This window comes from Apium graveolens, chromosome 5, assembly GCF_009905375.1.
Source record: "Apium graveolens cultivar Ventura chromosome 5, ASM990537v1, whole genome shotgun sequence".
NCBI lineage: Eukaryota > Viridiplantae > Streptophyta > Magnoliopsida > Apiales > Apiaceae > Apium > Apium graveolens.
Genome location: NC_133651.1, coordinates 55782419 through 55798416, shown reverse-complemented (window position 1 = coordinate 55798416; position 15998 = coordinate 55782419). Strand labels below are relative to the sequence as shown.

Below are 15998 nucleotides of genomic sequence, written 5' to 3'. Positions count from 1 at the left end.
AGCAGTCTTTGCCATTGGATAAAACTTCACCAGAAACTTTTGCGCAAGATCTTGCCACGTAGTGATGGACCCAGCTGGTTCAGAATGTAACCAGTCTTTAGCTTTATCCCTCAGTGAGAATGGGAAAAGCCTCAACTTGATAGCCTCATCAGTCACGCCATTATACTTAAAAGTGCTGCAGATCTCGACAAAATTCCTTATGTGCATGTTGGGGTCTTCAGTTGCCGCTCCTCCAAAAGAAACAGAATTCTGCACCATCTGAATAGTGCCCGGCTTGATTTCAAAGGTGTTAGCTTGAATAGCCGGATGAAGGATGCTTGACTGAATGTCATCAATTTTAGGCCGAGAAAAATCCATAAGAGCTGGATCAGCTTGAACAATACGATCTCCCATGTTTACTGGTTCTTTCTGCTCAGTTCCTGAATCCGAATCCTCAAAATCTAACTTCTCCGGAGTATCAATAACTTCGTCTTTTCCTTCAGCTGTATCTAAGGTCCTCTTGCGAGCACGAGAACGAGTTTGCATAAACGCTTGCTAAAGTACCTGAAACACAACTGAAAAGAGTAATTAACTACTATGTCCTAATCACTGAATCCTAATGACCAATGATGGTAAGTACATAAACTAAACAAATACGCCGAGTCCCCAGCAGCGGCGCCAAAAACTTGTTAGGGCGAAATCACGCACTAATATTCACGCAAGTATACGCGTTCGCAAGTAATATAAAATACTTTCTAGTTCGTTCCCTCAGAGACTCAGACTAAGTTATTGTCTAATTTAACTCACTCACCAATGTATGATTACTTCTCAATGTTAAGATAACACTTAAAATTGTTGATCAAATATTAACTATAATTAACTACTTAATTAACCACTTAACTAACACTTCAAATTATCAATAATAAAACACTCATGAGATCACAACTTCATTATTACTTCCTTCTATAGCCATAGTTATTACCTTTAGCATGTGACAGTGATGATATTAATCGAATAACACGAAACTGATAAAAGCCAACTTTCATTGTACTAATACCATTCTACCAAACATCCACAATTAAGATAGAAGTTGAATAGTCATCAATTATGTTGAGTTCCTATATGTCTACAGAAATTGACAACACAACGATTTAAGCACAAGTTATTCCTTTTGATTACATAGGGCAAATAAAACTGTTAGAGTTACCCACTAATCATGCACAATGTACATGAACCTATGCTAGCATGGCAAGTTCTAAATCTCAAGATCCACCGTCGCTTCACAAGAGATTAACACCCTATCTTATATGTTCGCGACGCACATAAGACGAATACACACAACCAATACTAGATATCATGCAATCATCACATACTAAAGTATTAAACAATTAACTAAAGAATTCCATAATAAATCCGTTGTAACCCCATGATCACGATTAGCCCATAATAGAACTTATCGCCATCATGGGTTCATATGAAATCATGATAACAAACACAAGAAAATAATAACTAAACTGATTATATTAAAACAGAGTACGTCACAAGAGTAAGTAAGTCAAAGCAAGAAAACTAGCATCCAACGTTACAACGAAACAAGAATCACAAGAATATATGCTTCCTCTTCGTTGCTGTGTGCTAAATCGGTCTTCTTCCTTATCTCCTTCGCTTCTTGCAAAACACAATCTAAAACATAATCTCCTCTTAATACTCTGTGAAAAACGTCTCAAATCTACTTATATAATAGTCCCATAAAACTTAGATTACATAGAAGTTGGAAGCCAAACAGAAGTAGAAGTCTAAAATAATATATCTTTTTCCCCGACCCTGCGCGGCCGCTCAGCATTTCTGCGCGGGCGCGCAAGGCTGCTGCGCGGCCGCTCAGCATTGCTGCGCGGGCGCGCAGGACCCTTCTGGAAAAATTCCATGTTTGCTCCGTTTCTTCGCCGTAATCTGCCCGTTCTTTTCCTCTCGCAATGGTGAACACATGCCAAGGCTTATTCTTGATGATTCCTCCTCCGAAATGCAACTAATACCCTGAAATGCATAAACACTAGAAAAACGCATCAAATACACAAAATACTTGATTTCAAGACACCAATTTAAGCCATTTTAAGACGTTCTAAGTGGTATAAAATGCCACTTATCACGGCTCTGGGTGCGAGCACAGCGAGGCATGCTCAAAAGCTGAAGCTAGAGATGGAAAGGGATGCCCAAATTGCTGAGGAGGCTCGGCTCGCGGCCGAGCAGGCCCGGGTCACTGATGATGAAAATCGTGGGGAGGCAGAGGCTGATAACCCTTAGTGCAATTTTATTAGAACTAGACTTTTGACTGGGTAAGCGGGCACCCTTCTTGCCTCGCGTTTGTATTTAAAGAATTCTGCCTCGGGGCCTAACTTATTTAACTTTTATTTATATCAAATTTCTAAGTCTTGTGTGCCCGTACTCATCTTTACTGTGCTAACCAGTTTCCTTACTTTTGTGTAAACTTATTGTGCCTCTACTGACCAAAAGTTATCATAACCCTGGCCACGTATGGCGAGCATTACACCTTCACAGCGAGCCCAGTTAATCAGCTCGCACCTTTTGTTCAATCAAGCAAAATTTAACAGAAAATACTAAGTGGAATAGGCTCGCGTCATTACTAATTCACAAGTTCTGCACGCGTTTTTGCACGGGCTCGCATAATACGACCCTGGCCATGCTTGGTGGAGGGCTGGGCTTCCTGGGTCGCATTTGGGAGTATACGAGCCGGATATGGGCTCGCTTCGCGTGCCCATCCCTCTTTTTAGCTTCATCTTTTATTTGCTTTGTGCTCATATCTTTCTAAGCGGACCGTGGCCCAGCTCGTCTCTCATATTTGTTGTCAAGCGGGCCAGGGCCAGGCCTGATATGTGATTTTAATATGTTAATAAAACAACCGCTCTGTCCTCGCATGGGTTCCCAAGGATGGGCTCCCCTGCTGGGTATTTAATCTATTAACAAAAGTTAAAATATCAAGTGCACAAATAGAGATCAATCGTTTATTCATAGATAATGGGAAGTGAAAGGAGTACATGCTTGCGGTCTCAGGGAGGCACCTATATGGCACTACCCCCCCGAGAATTAGGAATATTTTAAGATAATACTAAGTCTAAAAAGAATAATATTACTGATAATACTTTCGGAGGTGTTCCGCATTCCAGGCTCTCGGGATCAACTTGTCTTCAATATCATTGAGGTGATAGGTTCCTTCCCAGAGCACCGACTTTATCTTGTAAGGGACTTCCCAATTCGCTCCAAAGACTCCGTGGCCCACCACCTTGGTGTTTGGCATGACCCGGCGCAGAACCAAATCTCCCACCTTGAAAGTTCGGGCTCGAACCTAACTGTTGTAATGCATAGCTGTCCTCTGCTGATATGCCGCTATCCTGATCTGAGCATCTTCTGGAATTTCTTCGATCATGTCCAAATAGAGCTGATGATTGACCTCGTTTGCCTCTGAATCATAGTTGTCCCTCCGGAAAGATCCTGCCCCCACTTCAACGGGCACCATAGCTTCACACCCATACACTAGAGAAAAAGGGGTCTCCCCATTTGTAGTTCGGGGTGTCGTGTTGTAAGACCATAGGACCTGGGTGAAATCTTCTGGCCATGTCCCTTTTTTCTCTTCTAGTTTTGCCTTCAGGGTGTGCTTAATGATCTTATTAACAGCCTCTGTCTGTCCGTTACTCTAGGGGTGGCAAACTGCGCTAAAGCTCTTCTGAATCCCCAGCTGCTCACAGAATTCTCGCATTTCCTTGCTATCGAATTGTTTCCTGTTGTCAGATATCAACTTGTAAGGGATGCCATAGCGGCACACAATGGCCCTGTATACAAACTCTCTGAGCTTTTTCGCCATGATGGTGGCTAGAGGCTCGGCCTCTGCCCACTTAGTGAAGTAATCCACCGCAACAACCGCATACTTGACACCTCCCTTGGCCTTCGGGAGTTCTCCAATCAGATCAATTCCCCACATAGAGAAGGGCCAAGGGCTCATGAGAGATGTGAGAGAGGCCACAGGGCTGTTGTAATAATTAGCATATCGCTGACACTTATCACAAGCTCGGGAGAACTCGAATGCATCTTTTTTCAGCATTGGCCAGTAGTAGCCTTGATGGAGGATTTTCTGAGCTAGGGAGCTACCCCCGAGTGATTGCCACAAATTCCCTCGTGTACCTCCCTTAAGATATACTTGCACTCATCCCCATCTATGCATTTGAGGAGGGGCGTGCTGAACCCTCTTCTATATAAGACCCCATCGTATATCACATAGCGGGCCGCTTTGTATTTTATCCTTCTTGCCTCATTCTTTTCGTCCGGGAGGGAACCATCTTTTATGTAGGCTAAGATAGGTGCCATCCACGTAGGGCCGAGGTCATTACTAAGGCTGCCCACCTCATGCTCGGGCACACTAGGCTGCCTCTGTATATCAAGGGGCACGACCCCTAGCAGGGTGGCCTCACGGTGCGAGCCGAGTTTAGCTAGCTCATCTGCGCCTTCATTTTTCCCGCGCGGGATTAGTTCCAGCCTCACCTCGTTGAACCTTGCGATTATCCTCTGCGTGCACTTCCGGTAAAGTTCTGTTCTCGGCCCCTTAGCTTGATACCCCCCGTTTATCTGATAGACCACAATCATGGAGTCACTAAATACGTTCAAATTCTCCACCTTCATCTCCAAGGCTAGCTTGAGACCGTTGATCAGGGCCTCATACTCAGCATCGTTGTTGGTTGCATGAAAGACCAGATGGGTCGCACGTCTGATCTTGTGCGCCTCTGGGCTGATTAGCTCAATTCCAGCCCCTGCTCCATCACCATTAGAGGCTCCATCCACAAATAGGCTCCACCATGGGGCACTATTTTGGATTTTCAGCCCAACTTCTTCTGTGCTAGGTGTGACAACAAGGGCTCCCGGCTCCACTTCTTGATATTGAGGAAATTCTAGCACAAAATCGGCCAGGGCTTGGCCTTTGATTGCGGTCCTTGGCTTATAATCCACCTCGAATTGGCTGAGCTCAACCGTCCACTTCAGCATCCGACCAGAAGACTCTGGTTTGTGCATCACTTGTCTGAGGGGGTAGGAGGTTCGCACCTCTATCTTGTGCGCCTGAAAATAAGGCCTGAGCTTTCGGGAGGCCAGGGTCAGAGCATATGCTAGCTTTTCGAGGCTTGTGTACCGAGTCTCGGCGTCGGCTAGCCTTTTACTCACATAATATACCGGGAGCTGGATACCATCCTCTTCTCGGACTAATACCGCACTTATTGCAAAGTCGGAGACAGCCAAGTATAGGATCAGAGTTTCTCCTGCCTTTGGGTTGGACAACATTGGAGGGCTGCTGAGATGCTTCTTTATATTCTGAAAAGCCTCCTCACATTCTTCTGTCCACTCAAAATTCCTTCTCACTCCTTTAATTGCTTTGAAGAACTCCTGGCATTTATCGGAGGACTTTGAGATGAAGCGGTTCAAGGCAGCCACTCGCCCTGTTAAGCTTTGAACATCCTTCACCCGTCGAGGGGATCTCATCTCGAGTATGGCTCGTATCTTGCCGGGGTTGGCCTCAATGCCCCTATGATTGACAATAAACCCCAAAAACTTCCCTGATTCGACCCTAAACACACATTTCTGGGGGTTGAGCTTCATCCTGTACTCCCTTAGGATCTGGAACATATCTGCTAGGTGGCGGACATGATCCCTTGCTTCTTTTGATTTCACGAGCATGTCATCTACATAGGCCTCCATAGTCTTCCCTAACTAGTGTTTGAACATCTTATTAACCAGCCTCTGATATGTTGCCCCCGCATTAAGGAGCCCGAAGGGCATCCCGATGTAACAGTAGAGGCCCCGATCAGTAATAAAGGAGGTGTGCTCCTGATCTGGCCCATATATGGGGATTTGGTTGTATCCCGAATAAGCATCCATAAAGCTAAGTAACGCGTGCCCAGCTGTAGAGTCAACCAGCTGGTCGATCCGGGGAAGAGGAAAACTATCCTTCGGGCAAGCTTTATTCAGGTCGGTGAAGTCTACACATGTCCTCCATTGCCATTGGGTTTTTTGACAAGCACGGGGTTGGCAAGCCACATGGGGTAGAAGGATTCCCTTACAAGTCCTGCCTCCATTAGTCTATCCACCTCTTCTCTAAGGGCCTCTGCTCGCTCTCCACTAATCGGCCATCTCTTCTGTCTAACCCCCTTCTTTTTCGGGTCCAAGTTGAGCCGGTGGCACATGACATTTGGGTCAATCCCTATCATATCAGAGTGTGACCATGCAAAGACATCCAAATTCTCCCTCAGGAATCGAGCTAGATCCTCCCTCAAGTCAGGACTTAGGTTAGAACCTATTTTGAGTACCTTGGAGGGATCATTTGGGTCTACCAAGATCGAGATTGTATCTTCTGCGGCCCCAACCCTCTCAACCATCGGGGGCATTCTAGGGTCTAAGTCTGCTCGAGCCTCACTAGATTCTCCTACTGCATTGGTTGTCAAACCATCCGTATCCTCGAGCTCGGGCTGATGAGCTCGGGCCGGTTTTATCAAGCATTCAGAGGTCGTAGTGACAATACGAGTGATCCCGTTAGGAAGATCCATAGTTGTTATCGTTTCTTCGCATGTCCATTTCCCTTTCCTGAGTCTCGCAGCGATTTGTTCTGGGCTCTCTTCTTCATCACTTGCTTCTTGCAATTTTCTAATTTGAGCCTGAGGTCATGCTCACTTAGTTTTTTACCCACTCGGTCTAGCACGCTAGTCGACCTTGCCTCAGATGAAGCTGGCTTCTGCCCCGATCTCGTAGAGATCTGGCTGCCTCGCTCATCATGGCCTCGGGATACATCTTCCTTTTCGCGCGATGTTTCTTTCTTCTGCTTGGTCTCAGTTGCCACGTCATCAAAATCGTGGATCAGCTTCTTCTAAGGACCTTTGCCCTTCCAGCTACGCTGAGAGACCTTGAGGCGGCGCGCCTTACGCTTGGCGTTCTGGACCGAGCTTCTCTCTACCCTTGACATCCGGGCATTGATCTGATTCATCTGATCGGCCAGCCCTTCGAGATACGTCATGACCGCCTGCCCGTCCACGGTTGCAATTGGTGGAGGTGGCGCCTGATTCTCTGGGGGCGTGTGCTCGACCTCGTTATGGTCCTTCTTCTTGCCTCCGCTTCATGGTGTTGCCGCTTGTTTGCTTTCTTTGGTCATCTTTCTCCCTAAGATGAAAATGCCCCTCCTTCTAGCGCCAATTGTTATAGGGAGAATTTCGTATAACAATGTTGTGGAGGTTGATGGGCGGAACAAGGATCAAGGACGGTGTTTGAGGGCGGAGGAAGGTTATGAATGGTGGTGGCTGAGCTTGTATGTTGACTCCTTAAGAAAGAATAAGGTTTGTTATTCTCTATCAAGTATCGACTCATGTCTCATACAAGTTCTTACGTACCCTATTTATAGGGATCAAGCCTCACGTAGTTCTTGGGTAACAAGTCACGTAGGCTAGGGTTAGGGTTCTCCAACCCGTGTAGCCCAAGCCCACGATAAAGTCAGGCCTTCAGCCAATCAGTCACGTAAATCTCGACCGGCTCTACACGCTTCCTACAATCTTGCGGCATCTCCGCATTTCTTCCCGTAATTGTAGGAATAACCCGTGTCGGCCCCGAAATCTACGAGCAACTCAGTCATCTATGAGTCACTTTTCATATTGCACACAAAGTCCTTTGATGCGAGCCGACCTGGTCACCTCAGCCCGCACCGCCTTCCTTTTTAATTGATAAATATAATGTTACCTCTGTTTTTATAAGATGTGGGCTTATGGGCTCAGCCCGCGTGTGAGCACCTAAGCCCAGCCCGCGTGTGGGCACCTAAGCCCACCTCGCGTGGGCACAACCGAGCCCAACTCGAATACTATCACCTGAACCAATCTCGCGTGAAGTCATCTGAGCCCACCTCGCGTGAAGGCACCTGAGCCCACCTCGAGTGGGCACAACCGAGCCTAGCTCGCATTTGTGAGCCCAGATGACAAATGTGAGCCCACCTTACATGTGTGAGCCCAGCTCGCATGTGTGAGCCCAGCTCCCATGTCATCACTTGAGCCCAGCTCGCATGAGCTGGCTCAAATCTTATGGATCTTCAGCTCTTCAATACACTTATGGGGACCTGTTTAGGGCCCATGACCAAAAGCGGGCATAACAAAGACGAAAGTAGGTAAAGTCAAATCACATATTAAAATAATATTTTACACTTTTACTTATAGTTGAATGCATAAGTCATTTAATGTACGTCTAGGTACCGCCTCATGAAAATCAAGATGGTTGAGATGCTTTTTGATTTTTTTTACCACCTTTTCATCTAGGCGACATCTTAACAACTATGCTACTCTCTTACAAGAGTAAAGAGTAGGAGAATGATGATTAGGATTGATCTCGTGATATCTTTAAACCCAAATTACGTCTTTATGAATAGCCACATGGCAGTTCTTTATATTCGTTGACAAGTGTAACGTTTTCGGACATTTTTTTTATTTTCGTCGACAAACGAGACATATCCGGTATAAATACACTTTTTAAAAGTTACTGATAGATAATTTCACTGTCCTCTCAACTATAATATAAGAAATTGAAGAAATAATATTTTGGAACAGATAACATTGAGGATGACAGGAGGAAGGTAACATTACTCAAGAATTTCAGAAAGAAAAAACCAAAATCACTACTAAAACAAAATAAATTAGGAGTTATCCTCTGCTGAGAGTAGTAACTCCCGAAGCATTGATGACAAAACTTAAACAGAACAGCCAACAAGTGATATCATAAATGTTGCCTCCCCATCAACTTTATATGAAGTAATGAAACACATTCACTCTGCTTCCACATTACAATTCTTATCATGTCATCACCTTTCTTGTTTTTTTTCTACCACTTTTCTTCAAAAACGTAGATCAAATTCAAAATCAAAATAACTTGTACATGCTGTTTTCTTTCTGGTCTCCATTACTTCAATGCATCCCATGGCGTTTGATTCTTCAAACACCACACCTAATTCGCTTGAGAAATACGAAAACATGTTTGTTAAATGTGTTGTTGGTTTTCTTTTTCTAGGTGTTCTTTATCGCTTCTATTTCTTTACTCCATTTCCCCCTGTTTTGGACTCTGACACTGACTTTCTTCGGAATTCTACGGTCCAGGGATCAGAAACTAGTCATCTTCCGGGGGTTTATAGCCACGGTGAGTATTTCTATTTATGTTTGCATGCTTCCTTATTTCTTATTACATAAATTTTAGTTTAGATTATGTTATTTATTTGTATCCCTCTTCTTGATTCTTGAGGGCTAATTTGTGGCACATTCAAGAATTGACATTGTTTCTTAAAATCCGACAATTTTGGTTTTTATTAGATAATTCTTGTTTTTCCTTCATTTGAATTCCCTTTTCGTGTTGTCAAAAGTGTATGATCCCATTATGTGAAATTCGAAACTGGAAGAGCAATTGTTTGTTAAATTGCTTTACATATTGTTGATTTGTTTCTATAATTAACTGTGTATTGCCTTTGGTGCCTTTCTTTCTTGAGAATTTAACTTCATTTAGTTTGTGGCTGACTGGTCTAGAACACTTTTACTAATGATCTGCTTGCAGCTAGATGCAACATTTTTGTCGGAGAATGGGTGCCAGATTCTACTGCTCCATTTTACACTAACAAGACTTGTCAGTCCATTGAAGAACATCAAAATTGTATGGAGAATGGGAGGCCTGAGTCAGGCTATGTCTACTGGAGGTGGACTCCACGGGATTGTGCATTGCCTAGGTTCGATCCAGTGAAGTTTCTCAGGATGATGAGAAATAAGTCAATGGCCTTCATTGGTGATTCAATCTCGCGTAATCACGTCCAGTCATTGCTTTGCATTCTCACACAGGTGATTGTTGTGAAACTCTGTAGATAAGTTTCCTATTTTTAAAGCGGTTACAAAGCTTTACATATTAATAAATTATTTTCTCAGGCATTCAAATTATATGTTCTATGAAATTCCTTGGCATTAATAAGGAATTTTGTTATATTGCGTTTCTTAGTGCTGCTTAATCACTGCAAGCTTTGGCTGCAGTTGTTGAACTGAGATTATAGCCAAATTTGACTAGACTTTTACAAGCTCAACATGTAGGATCCTTAAGATTAATCTACAGCCATAGTTACCATACCGATAAGCTGAATCATTAGAGCACATCCCTTCCCGGCGGTTTCTGCAGGTAGGAAGTTCTTGGCTGCCCCACTAATTATTGGTAAACATACTTATTGCAGCTTATGTATTGCTGCAGAGACAAGTAAGACTAATGCCTTGCATGATAGCTGCTTGTTCGCGGTGGAGACCACTATAATCACTTTTTAACTGTCTATTCACAGCTTGCACTTTTTCACTTAAATCTTCGTACGAGGATTTAGATGTTGGCATTTTCAGATTCAAATACGAAAGAGTTCATTAGTTAACCAGATAACACCTATCATCATTATTAACCTATCCCTACCTTGCATTGTAATCATCCATGAAACTTAAAGTGTATAATGTTATTTGGCTCTTTTCCTGTTTATTGACTTGGCAAGGGGATTTCTGTGAAATAATACTAATGCTTCGTAAAATTATATCTTTACCTATTTGTATGATAGTCTAAGCTCCAGCCAACCATATGATATCTTATTAGATTTCTGGATGGAATGCCTTAAGAACACTAGGAAACGATTGTAAGCTTCTTTATTGATCTACCAATTGCTTGTTTTTGTGATATTTAGGTGGAAAAACCTAATAGTATATATCACGACAAGGAATACAGATCCAGAACATGGTATTTTCCATTGTCTGGGTTCACCCTTTCGGTTGTCTGGTCCCCTTTCCTCTTAAAATCGGCTATATTTGAGAACAAGGAGGGAGTTGCATCAGATATACCAAGGCTTCATTTTGACAAACTTGACCCTGCATGGGTTGATAGGTATAAAGAGTTTGATTACATTGAGATTGGTGCTGGAAAGTGGTTTTTCAAAACTGCATTATTCTACAAGAACGACACTATTGTTGGATGCCACAACTGCCCTCAAAAGAATCTAACCAAATTCGATTTTACATATGCCTACCGGAAAGCAATACAATCAGTTCTAAAGTTCATTACCAGTTCAGAACACAAGGCTTATGCATTTTTTAGGACATCCACACCCGATCACTTTGAAAATGGTGAGTGGAACACCGGGGGTTATTGTAACAGAACTGTTCCATTTAAAGAAGGTGAGGTTGAATTAATTGACTTGGACCTCGCAATGCGCAAGATTGAGTTAGAAGAATTTGCAAAGGCAGCAGCATCTGATAAAAGTTCGGTTTTAAGACTGTTTGACACTACACACTTGTCACTGTTAAGACCTGACGGGCATCCAGGACCTTATAGAAGACCTCATCCTTTTTCAGGTAAAGATAAGAGTAAAAAGGTTCAGTTAGATTGTCTGCATTGGTGCTTGCCAGGCCCCATTGATACTTGGAATGCCTTGATGATGCATATGCTGCTACATGAATGAAGATTATACTTCTTTCAAGAGTCAGGTACCCCTTTGGTTTACGCGTCAGTGTTACTTAATCGATGTTACTTGATCTATTTCTCATCTAAATTCATCTCTGGTGTAATTTTTTTCTCAGTTCAAGCCGGTGAATTTCAGACAAATGGCGTTGAGTTTCCGATCAAGGATGGCATCTGTTTATTAGTAATAAATTTGATAAGATTTGGTGTCATGTAATATTACTTCAACTTCCAAGGTGTAAGATTGTCTGCATTTTACCCTTACTAGATATATTGAGTATTTTGGTTTGATCAGGTAATGTATTTAATCTTGTTGATAGTTATCTTGATTATTCAATGAAGTTACCAGCTGTAAATTAAATTTTCAGGGAACATTTTTCTTTTCCAAGTGAACTCACACACACACACACACCAGGGAATCGAAACCTTGACCTTCTCCTGAACCCTTTGTTGGATATGAACCAAAATTTCTTCAATTAGAAGATAAACGAGACCATATTGTAATTATTGTAGTTCGATCTTCAATTACATGTTGAGGAGCGTGAAAATATACCTGGTTCTAATTTCTAAACAGTCTACTCCGCCAGATGCCAGATGAGATGAGATTTACTTATCAGCAATAAATATAAATTATTTGATTTATATATTGCAATAACCTGATTGATAATAGTTAGTATGTATTTGTAACAAATGTTAACAGTAATCATGATCGGTTTCACATTTTGTATATGCATATACTTCGTAGAAGGATTAAAAAAAACTATATAAGTTGGATATATCTACTTTAAAAAAAAATATATCGAGATCTCTGTACAATCTCATTTCTTGAAGTCCATCAGATAGGAAGTCCCTGAGACCAAAATGCATCACAGATAAATATCAGAATCCATAGACAACTGCATAAATGACTAGAATTTGTTTTTCAATTGCATAGTGTGGTTGTTTGGGTACTTCTGTAAGCCTTACACATTTATTGAGTAATGCCTGAGTCGCCGCAGAGCTAAATGGAGCAAAGGGGGGAGTATTTCCGTGATAATAAAATGCACGCATTAATAATCTTTGATGATCTTAGTAAACAGGTGGATGTAAGACTCCCGCCGCCGACGTTTCGTAAACAGCTATGCCCGAGAATGAATTGTGATATAGCGCCGAATAAGCCACAACTCTATTCCCGACTCAAAATTCATAAAGGACTTTAAGGAAGATAAAATAGGGACCCTATACCATTCTCGAATCCAGAGGGGACTTCTCCTGTTTAAAATCTTTTTGCGGTGTGCTCCGTATTACTAACCTAGTTCATCCTTAGAATGCAAGGGTTTACTCTTCAGTATTCAGAAGGAGAATAAGTGAGCGGGTTCCCTTCCAAATAAGAAGGAATCCTTAATGCTTACGGAAAATGTTAAACATGTGTAATTGGTATCTATCTCAGTAATAATATAAATAATGCATTTATATATCTATGCCTACAAATCATAGTTTAGTCACGTGTCTTGCCCAGGAATTTTTTTAAGAAATTTTCCGGGACACCTAATACTACTCTAATTATAATTTTCAATTCACTATTTATATATCAGTAAATAAGTTTATAAAGACACTCACAGCATGATTTCTTTGCAAAGTTACACAAAATCACACAACATGTTCTTTTCATATAAACACAATTTATATATGATAATATTGTGATAAAACTTAGTTTAGCAACATATTTTTTCTCTCCAAATTCTTGTGAGAGGCGGGTTTTCTCTCCAGATCTGAAATTCAAGTTTGTGTGAGTCTTAGTAATGGCTAGGTATCAGAATATTGAAGAACAAATGGAGAATCTTAATGTGGAAGAAGAGGAGAATGAAGATCTGATTTTTGAAGAAATAGATAAGTAATGATTGTGTTTGGTTAGCCGTTTTTTGACGGAGAAAATCATTAATACCAGAGCCATGAAGTCCAAAATGGCGGATATATGGAAGCCTACAATGTTAATAAATATAAAAGAATTGGAAACAAGTATTTTTCTTTTTCAGTTCTTTCATAAGGAAGATAAAGCATGGGTACTAAACGGTGGTCCGTGGAGTTTCGATAATGCAATGTTGTTACTAGAGGAGATCCCAAAAGGAACCATTAAAAGTGCCTTTTGTGGAATTTGAATATATGGATTCAAGTATACGACATTCCAAGCGGATTCATGTCCGAGGCTGTGGGAGTACAACTAGGAAACTTTTTTAGCTCATTCATAATGTATGATAGCAAGAACAGTAGTAGCATATGGCGTGGGTACATGCGTCTAAAGATCAGAGTGGACATCAGAAAGCCATTGAAACGGAAGAAAAAGATAAAGCGTAAGAACGGCTCTGAATTTGTTGTGACTTGCAAGTATGAACATCTAGGAGATTTTTGCTTTGCTTGTGGTTTGGTCACGCATACGGAGCGTTTCTGCAGGAGAACTATAGATAACAGGAGTGAAGAGGGGAACATAGATTGGGGAACCTAGCTCAGAGCTCCGTCAAGGCGAGGGGCTGAGCAAGGAAACATCAAGTGGCTGAGGAGTGAGGAGGACACAGAATGGACGACAAAATTTGGGGGAAAGAACAACATCCCAAATTTTTCGGACGTAAAATCGGGTGATAAAGATTTTGATTTAGTTGAGAGGAGTATAATAATCAGGAGAAATGAGCGGGGACCGTCAAATAAAGTAACCTTTCAAACTGACCAGGTGGAGGGAAATATTCGCATTGGGCCTTCCTCGATTAAGTATATATCTGATAGGCTTGAAATGGAGAAAACAAGTGGGCTGGTGATAGAGGACATAAAAAAGGAGAAGAAGTGGGCCATAAATAAATAACGTAATGGATGTTGAAAAAGTAATATCTGGCAGTGGGTATAAAGAAGGGGACAAATGTAATGAGGAAATTGTGATTTCTGGAATAGATTTTACAGCAACCAAAAACAATGATTTGGCTACGCTTGCTAAGCAAGCTAACCGCCCATTATGAATTACTTAAGCTCGAATTGCCGAGGCCTAGGGTCACCTCGTGCAATTCGTATTCTGGGGGATTTGATCAAATCTCAGAGTCCTAATTTAGTTTTTCTTTCAGAAACTCTTGTAGAAGTTTGTGTCATAAAAGTCGTTGAAAATAGGTTTGGCTTCAGTAATGTGTTCGCGGTCGACAAAGTGGGAAGAAGTGGTGGGCTGGCAGTTCTGTGGAAGCATAATATGGTTTGTCAGATCACGGACTCGTCTCAAAATTACGTTGACATTCATGTAATTGAAAACTCTATAGCGAAATTGCGCCGAACTTGCTATTACGGGTATCCAGAGAGAACTCGTAGAAAAGAAGCTTGGGATATGTTACGAAAATTGGCAGCTGTGTTGATATGCCTTGGTGCATAATTAGCGATTTTAACGATTTACTGTATGCCTTTGACAAGAAAGGACCTCACCCTCATCCTCAATACCTCATGGATGGATTTAGGTCGGCTATAAAGGAGTGCGGTCTCACAGAGCTTGATCTTGTAGGTGGAGAATTTACGTGGGAAAGAAGCAAAGGAAGTCCAAGGTGGGTTCGGGAAAGGCTGGACAGAGCTTTTGCAAATGGATCATGGTGGAGAAAATTTCCTTTATATAAGTTAACTGTTACTCACACAATTTCATCTGATCATGATCCAATTATTCTTGAGCATGTGAATGTTAATGTTACTTACTCAAGGAAACAGTTCAGATTTAAATTTGAAAATACATGGATAAATGAGCCTAATTTCAAAAAAGAGGTTGCAGAGTATTGGAAGTCCATTCCTCCGATGCATATGCTCCCTAAATTATTGTCGGTGTCTTCGTTTATGGAAAAATGGGGACGAATTTTTTTCACAAGTTTAGAGATAAAGTAAAGAAGCAGAAAGACGTCTTAAGTGGTTTAACGAACAGAGTGGATGATGATGGCATAAAACAATACTTTGCAGAAAAAAGTAAATTAGATGAGATTCTGTATCATGAGGAGTTATATTGGCGCCAAAGAGCAAAGGCTTTTTGGCTTACAGAGGGAGACACAAATTCTAAATTTTTTCACTCAGCAGCAACAAAGAGGAAAAAGCTGAATACTATAAATCACTTGGTTGATGAGGAAGAAACCAGAGTGGACAATCAGGATGTTATGGCCCAAATGGCGGTGGACTATTTTCAAAACATCTTTGCTGGAGATACAAATGTGGAGATGCATGAAGAGGAAATTGATGGGCGAGTGATATCGAATGAGCAGAATGACAGATTAGTATCATAGATCAAATTTGAGGAATTAACAAAGGCAATTAAGCAGATGCATCCAGAGAAAGCAGCAGGACCCGATGGATTTAGTCCCGTATTTTTTCAACATTTTTGGGAGCTTCTGGGTCATGAAAGCTTCAAATGTTGTTGTGACTGGCTAAGGGACTTGCCTTTTCCGGTTAGTTTAAATGACACCATTTTGGTTTTCATTCCAAAGAAAGACAATGTGGAGAAA

The 15998-nt window shown here is 41.7% G+C and overlaps 2 protein-coding genes across 2 annotated transcripts; both read left to right on the top strand.

The window, feature by feature from the left end:
* The first annotated feature begins 8827 nt into the window (after nucleotides 1-8827).
* LOC141724041 (protein trichome birefringence-like 25) lies at nucleotides 8828-11898 on the top strand. Its single transcript, XM_074526025.1, has 4 exons — nucleotides 8828-9192; nucleotides 9601-9878; nucleotides 10745-11540; nucleotides 11634-11898. Exons 1-3 carry the CDS (start codon nucleotides 8967-8969, stop codon nucleotides 11513-11515), a joined length of 1275 nt encoding a protein of 424 aa, XP_074382126.1. The 5' UTR covers nucleotides 8828-8966; the 3' UTR covers nucleotides 11516-11540; nucleotides 11634-11898.
* Nucleotides 11899-14964: 3066 nt separating this feature from the next.
* LOC141660083 (uncharacterized) lies at nucleotides 14965-15779 on the top strand. Its single transcript, XM_074467045.1, has 2 exons — nucleotides 14965-15386; nucleotides 15428-15779. Exons 1-2 carry the CDS (start codon nucleotides 14965-14967, stop codon nucleotides 15777-15779), a joined length of 774 nt encoding a protein of 257 aa, XP_074323146.1.
* Nucleotides 15780-15998: the final 219 nt, after the last annotated feature.

What these genes read in the sequence shown, in the direction of transcription:
- LOC141724041 (XM_074526025.1), top strand. Translation starts at nt 8,967, where the DNA reads ATGCATCCCATGGCGTTTGATTCTTCAAACACCACACCTAATTCGCTT. An exon ending in TCCGGGGGTTTATAGCCACG is followed by an intron (nt 9,193 to 9,600) that starts GTGAGTATTTCT and finishes ATCTGCTTGCAG; the next exon opens with CTAGATGCAACATTTTTGTC. An exon ending in TGCTTTGCATTCTCACACAG is followed by an intron (nt 9,879 to 10,744) that starts GTGATTGTTGTG and finishes TGTGATATTTAG; the next exon opens with GTGGAAAAACCTAATAGTAT.
- LOC141660083 (XM_074467045.1), top strand. Translation starts at nt 14,965, where the DNA reads ATGGATGGATTTAGGTCGGCTATAAAGGAGTGCGGTCTCACAGAGCTT. An exon ending in TTCACAAGTTTAGAGATAAA is followed by an intron (nt 15,387 to 15,427) that starts GTAAAGAAGCAG and finishes TTTAACGAACAG; the next exon opens with AGTGGATGATGATGGCATAA.